Raw genomic sequence first — 6,780 nt, forward strand, 5'->3', positions numbered from 1 at the left:
TAAAGCAGATGATTTTTTTTATTGACCCTACATGCAATGCAATACAAAAAAATAAAACAATATACGATTGAAATGAGCCATTCTGCACTGCTGATTCCTTTGCAAATAGTAATGAACTTTACATCTTTTTTAAATGTTGGCATTTCTTCTAGTACTTGTCTGAGATTTTTAATTAGAAGATCTGAGACCTTTTTTGCCACAGGCAATGTGAAAACTTGAAGGCTGCAGTCAAAATACACTCACAAGAGACTTTCAGTGAAGTGGGAGAGATCTTATGTTTGGCAGTCTAATGTTAATTAGATGGGATTAGGTTGCAGTTTAAAAGCTCATAAAAAGATATATTTTTGTGGTTAAAAAAATGTATTAAAAGCAATTTTAAACTAAGAGAACGTGCATGTGAACCGGCTACACAAGTATACATTTTTAAGGCAATATAAAGGCAGATGAAGTATCTCTTCCTAAACTAACCAGGGTAAATAATAATTTAATTCAAAAGTAGATGTCCTGCTTCAGTAACCAGAAACTGCTGTTTATTTTTAACACTCCCTGACATGCCTCTAAGATAATGTTAGTTGACAATTACCAAAAGAAGCTGCTGTATGTCCAGAAGAGGAAATGGATGTTAATGAATGCCTGCACGTATTTCTAAAGTAACTGACCTTCATCTCCATGTCGAAGACAAATCAGTTACACATCTTACAGGGGTTAACTGTGAATCTTAAATACAACACTGTGCAGAAAGGTACAGCTACAGGAAAATGTGACTGTTTGTGAATGTTCTGTATAAGAGGTGCAAAGACAACAAACACAAAAAAAAAAAAGAATCAAGATTTTTTTTTTGAAGAAGAAGAAGAAGACATCTGAATAATGCATGCATCACAGTTTTGTGTTTATGGGGAAATGCAGTCACTATAGATGAAAATAAACATTCAAATGATATACCAGATGATGTGCTGATTACTGATTGAATAAAAGTGGACTAAAAAGTACTACAAATAAACAAAAAAAAAAAAGTTGCCAGTATGTGAATATATAGTTCAGTAAAACTCCTAGTATCTTTTACTGCACCAGTGCCTGTTATAAAACCCACGATTAAAGTTGAACAGAGTCAGTTTTAATGAAAAACCAGTGTTAAATTTGCCTCCACATTTTACAACCTTGCCAGAAGCCCATATTTGGTCACAACCAGTGGAGATTTGCTTCTTTTATGCAATCATTATAGGGATTAGCTATTAACTCCATTCATCCCTCCATTCATTTTCTTTCGCTTATCCAAATGTATTAAGTCCTTTATTTTATTCATACACCTCAAGGTTAAGTACTTCAACAGCTGACTCATCGCACTTCATTACTGAATTCAGATTGGGGTTTTTTTTAAATCCCAAAAAACTCTCCCAAAAATCGAAATCATGTTGGAGCCTTAAAGTGCAATTTGTCTGCTAGTTTCTCTGCAGGTTGACATTAGTTCTTGAAGTGGAGGCCAAGGTAAAGACTGCAGTTTGCTTTTCACACATTAACTATCCCCACTTGCCATCCTGAACTTTATACTGGACCGGCACTACTGCTAATATGTTAAAAGTGCTGCACAAAAAAGGGGCAATGATTAAATTAACAGTGAAAATATTTCATACTGGAATGAAAGAAAAAGTAAGTAAGCTTCAGCATCCTGTGACAATAATGTCTGAAAAAATCCATCAGACTAGACAAAGTGTGCCAGTGAACTAATAGTTATAGGCATATTTATATAATATTGCTATAGACTATATATATTGACTTTTTTTTTTACTCGATTCTAAACAAAAATTATGTTTCTTAAAGATTTACAATACAATTTAGAAGCCTGAATGGATAGAGAGTGACATTGTCTTATTAATTATAGATACAGAGATTTTATAACCAACAAATACTATAGGCCTATTTGCAGTGGGCAAAAATGACAGTTGGCCGAAACACAATTTTTGTTTGTTATATCATATTGTGATGTTTTTATTACACAAACGTCTTTTGTAATGTGTCTGAGTTTTCCAGGTGTCAAAGAAAAGATAACTTGTCAATGAGACACACATGTATAATTGCTTCCTGAGTGACACATTTTCCACTGTATGATTCGATACTACTAGCTTGTAGTATTTTACCTCACAAACCGGTTTTCAATGCTAATCATTGACACAATTCAAGTGGGGATATTTTTGTCGGAAGAATCTCCACTTCATCCATTAACTCGAGAGGACATCCTTTCCTGTTAAGCAATACAAAGTGGTTAGGGCTTAAAGCTTTAAAAGGGATCAAGAAACTCATTATGTTGCAGCAAGTATCCACGGAAACTCTGTGAAGCTGCTTTCCCATAACGTGTATGCAAAAGTTGGTTCTAAAAGGAAAAAAAATATCTTCTTGAAAGTGTCACTGAGCTACATCAATTTTTATTGAGCCCAAGATGTTTCTGGATGAGCGGATTGTAACTCTGTTCAAAAGGAATGCCCATCACACACTCACTTACTGGAGTGTTTTCTTCAGCTTTGGACTCTGCATTGCTTTTCTTGGACCTACGATTTTAGACTTGCAATGTCAAACAAACTCAACACTTAGTCAGATCACCTGGGTGTTTTTTGCCCAACAGTTCTGCTTATTGATTGGCAGCTCTGTTGGTGGTATTTTCAAGAGAACGTAAGTATCACAATCTCGCAACTAGAGTCTGTGCTGTCATATTAAAGTCTTGAAGGCCTGCATAAATGACCTCTCGTTCTCTCTTTTCTTTTTTAAAGGTTGTTGACCGCTCTTGCGGCCTTATTTTTTTCTGCTCTTGTCATCTCTGTAATATTTGCCATCATCCCTCTGTGCAATAATGTCCTTGTTTTGGCCATTGCCATGGCTGTCTCTGGTTTGGCAATGGGTCTGATTGACACTATTGCTAACATCCAACTGGTGACCATATATCAGAAGGACTCTGCCGTTTTCCTACAGGTGAAAAAGTACCGACATGATCAAAATACTGAAATTCAATGAGCCGATTCAGATGTGTTTGCTTTGTCTGTCAAGTATTATCGAGATATTATATAGAGACAAAACGATGAGAATATTTGCAAAAGATTCTCAATAGGAGTGCACTGTGAAGTTAGGTGCTAGTAATATACTGTGTTCTTCAAAAACTGCAGTAAGTAATGTCCTTGGCCTTTCTACTTTTTTGCAGGCTCTTCATTTTTTCATTGGGTTCGGTGCCCTAGTGAGCCCACTGATTGCAGATCCTTTCCTCTCAGAGACAGGCTGTGGGAATCACACAGGGAATGAGACTGAGGTCATACATCATTTCAGAAGCATGCTGAGAAACAGTCCAATCGTAGAGCACAGCATACCTCTGAGCAACCTGTCCCATGGGGTAGAGAAAGAGGAGTCCAGTGTGCACTATGCTTTCTGGATCATGGCACTTATTAATGTAAGAAGCTGAACAGATGTACATTGAATGAGAGGAGCAGGGTTTTGTTTGTTTGTTTGTTATTGTATGATTATTGTTTCTTGAAATAAGAAAAAAAAAGTTGAATATTTGTTTACTTTCAGCTGCCTGTGCCCATTGCAGTCCTATATCTGATGTATCGAGAGCAGCTGATCCCATGTTGCCCCAATGGCACGCCACGTCTTTTGGACAAGGATGAACTAGCAATGGAGAGCCAGCAGGGGGCCGAGGGCCCAGCTGTGGAACAGATTGAACATGAAGCTGGGGGTAAGGATATAGACAGAGAGATTTTTGCACCGGGACTATTTTAAAATGGAAAAATACACAATTTTTATGATTTTCCAACCAGTTTGGATAAAAAACAAAGGAATGAATTGCACTTCGTGTACACCAATCTGTCATTTTGTGACTTTTTGCCCAGTTACAGGTCATGGGAGTATCTTTAGCTGCTGTCAGAATGATAACCTGCGCGGGCTGCCTTTATCCTTCTTTATGATTCATATTCTTGGTGGGATGGTGCTTTTTATGACTGATGGTATTGTGGTGAGTGAGGAGTGCAGATAAATGACATGGTGTTCATTTCACCTAATATTTTACACATAGTTTTATGTGTGCTTACAAAAATTGCTCCACATAAATCCCAGAAAGTAGAGCACATGAAAGAACGTCGATTTTCATTGCAGGGTGCATATGCCGGCTTTGTGTACACCTACGCTGTGGCACCACCGATGTCCTTGCCTCATAAGACGGCTGGTTACCTGGCCAGTATCTTTTGGGCAGCTATCACTGCTGGACGTTTGCTTTCCATACCACTCTCATATCGTTTCCAGCCTGTGAAACTACTCATATTCAACCTGGTAAGGCCAATAAAACATTTAGAGGTGATATATATCACTTGGTGATATATAAATGCTAAATGGAGCATATATCCTCTTCTTTGTTTTTTTATTTGTCTTTTACAGGCAGGAGCTATTGTCACTGTGTTGTTGCTGCTCATTTTCTACACCAGCAGCATCTTTCTGTTTGTCGGGACGTGTTTATGTGGCCTCTTTCTGAGCAGCATATTCCCTTGTATGCTTGCCTACACTGAAGACATCCTTGACTACCAAGGTAAGATGAAGTGTTATCTGCGCATTAAGAATAACTCAGCAGTAGAATGAGTGCAAGAGGTGAAGTAATAAACTATGCATGCATTTTTTTACAGGTTGCGCAACCTCTGTCCTTGTGACAAGTGCAGGGATGGGAGAGATGGTAATGCAAGTTCTTGTTGGCTCAGTAAGTGTGATGACTATCTTCATTATTAAAGAGAGAATGTGCAGAAGTTGAAAAATGGGCTTTTAATTGCGAAGAAAAAAAACAAGCCCAGTCGAGATTTAAGATTCATGTTCAGGAGTTAAATTTTGCTGTCTCATCTGCAGATTATTCAGACTGAAGGCAGCTACAGCTTCCTGCTGTGTGGAATGATAATTGCCTGCATTGGTTTTATCCTCTTTATTGGTCTCCTGCTGTTCCATCGAATGCACAGAAATTACCTCACAGGTACAGCATCAGCCAGAATCCTCAGACACTCCTTTGAAATAAATAATTGTGGGTGTGCTGAAAGTTTGTTTGTTTGTTTTTCTTTGCTCATCAACCCCCTCTCCAACCCCCCTGCCATCCAAACAGGAACCTCAAAAAAGTCAGCCATGGTGGAGGAGCCAGCAACAGAGCAGAACGGGGAAGTCAAAACAGAACAGATAGACAACGAAGAGAATATTCAAGAGAGCCCGAACTGATGTGTATTTAACCGCCGACTGGTAGAGACTGAGTATTGCAGTACAAAAAGGTCATCAAACAGTGTGTGTGCAAGTGTATCTTTTTTTGTGTGTTTTTGCAAAGCAGTACTGTTTTAGATGACAGTCTGGTCTCTTAGATTGTTTTTATAAATTACAACCTGCATTCATCAAATTGTGTTTTATTCTGTTTTATATTGCATTTACAATACATGATCAACATCAGAAGAGCTTCCACCACTGGCTCCATTAGCTGTGTTCATTCTGGTTATTAGTGAAGGGGACTCGACTGGGGTCAACAGGCTGGAAAACTTCACAAATAAATAGTTATTGTTCGGATAGTTCTGCTTATGCCTCTGGATTTGTAGGGTGAGAGAGCGAGGAAAACCAAACCCAGCTTACACTTTAACAGAGCAAAGTACACCCTGCACAGATCAACACAAGTTCCTAAATGGATTCCGTAATATATTTTCTTCCACATTTGGGCTGTTTTTGAGGAGATTAATTGTTGCGTACTTTCCATAGCTATTAAAATTGAGTTATGGGGTTTGTAGTCATCCATAAAAGTAGTTCATACTATGGCATCTCCAAACTTGCTCTTTGTCAGCAAGTCAACCTTCAGGTGACCAGCAGGGAGCGATATAGACAGCATCATTATCATGATTAAAAACTTTATCTGGAAAATGTGAAATGAAATACAGCTAATCAAAAACATTTGTTCTTCCTTCCTATTGCAAAATGACCCTATTGCAAAATGGCCCTTCCTATTGCAAAATGGGAATCAGATTTATGAGTCAGCTTAGACCAAAACTTCCTGTTTCAAATATGCTTAAAAACCTTTAAATTGATTAGAAGTCCAGTCTACAATTAATACAAAACAAAATACTACATAGATTGCACTATACAGGTCAACGGATGTTCAAGATGGGCTTTGCGTCTACCAGCAACTGCCCACACTGTCAAGGCAATACACTGGACAACTACATCCACGCTTTTTGGTTCTGTCCGCCAGCTCAGAAGTTTTGGCACGGGATATGGGAAGACTTACTAAAGTGTCTGAAATGTAACATTCCAACCTCCCCTCTAGTGTGCTTGTTGGACAACTTGGATGATGTCACTACAGAAATGAATACAGCCTGCATGGTTTTCACTGCGGTATGCATTGCTAAGAAAATTAACTGGAAATGAACTTGAAAAATAAAAATAATATTAAAGCTGCAAGCAGCGTTATGAGGGCCCTCGCACCCTGGCGTGTCGAGCCACGTCCAACACCTAAAACCAGCACGTCCGATGTGATGTCACATTGATGGAATTCATGCATTTAACCACCAGCTAACATTTCATTTGGTTCAACCATGAGTATAGTCGTCCCACTAGGTGGCGCTCTAACCATTATAGACAAAGGGCATAACAAACATTTCCGAGCTCGAGTCTCATCACGCCTGCGACCTTTGGGAGAGATTGGACTTTGTGTCTTTGAGTGACAGCATATTACTGCTTTTTGGACAGTGATTGAAACTCCACGTGCCGCCATGACCACCCCGTTTCCTTGAACGTAAA

At 38.6% G+C, this 6,780-nt stretch overlaps 1 protein-coding gene across 1 annotated transcript; it reads left to right on the top strand.

Annotated features, from left to right (window-relative positions):
• The first annotated feature begins 2,324 nt into the window (after positions 1 to 2,324).
• Positions 2,325 to 6,432, top strand: slc60a1b (solute carrier family 60 member 1b). The gene is made up of 10 exons (XM_004546306.3): positions 2,325 to 2,664; positions 2,763 to 2,961; positions 3,188 to 3,430; positions 3,553 to 3,715; positions 3,870 to 3,991; positions 4,132 to 4,305; positions 4,411 to 4,558; positions 4,653 to 4,723; positions 4,867 to 4,987; positions 5,114 to 6,432. Exons 1-10 carry the CDS (start codon positions 2,435 to 2,437, stop codon positions 5,221 to 5,223), a joined length of 1,581 nt encoding a protein of 526 aa, XP_004546363.3. The 5' UTR covers positions 2,325 to 2,434; the 3' UTR covers positions 5,224 to 6,432.
• The last annotated feature ends 348 nt before the right edge of the window (positions 6,433 to 6,780 follow it).

Source organism: Maylandia zebra, linkage group LG20 (assembly GCF_041146795.1).
Source record: "Maylandia zebra isolate NMK-2024a linkage group LG20, Mzebra_GT3a, whole genome shotgun sequence".
Taxonomy (NCBI): Eukaryota; Metazoa; Chordata; class Actinopteri; order Cichliformes; family Cichlidae; genus Maylandia; species Maylandia zebra.

Coding starts and splice junctions, on each gene's coding strand:
- slc60a1b (XM_004546306.3), top strand. CDS start 2,435: ATGTTTCTGGATGAGCGGATTGTAACTCTGTTCAAAAGGAATGCCCAT. Junction 2,665..2,762: donor GGTGGTATTTTCAAGAGAAC/GTAAGTATCACA, acceptor TCTTTTTTAAAG/GTTGTTGACCGCTCTTGCGG. Junction 4,988..5,113: donor GCACAGAAATTACCTCACAG/GTACAGCATCAG, acceptor CCATCCAAACAG/GAACCTCAAAAAAGTCAGCC.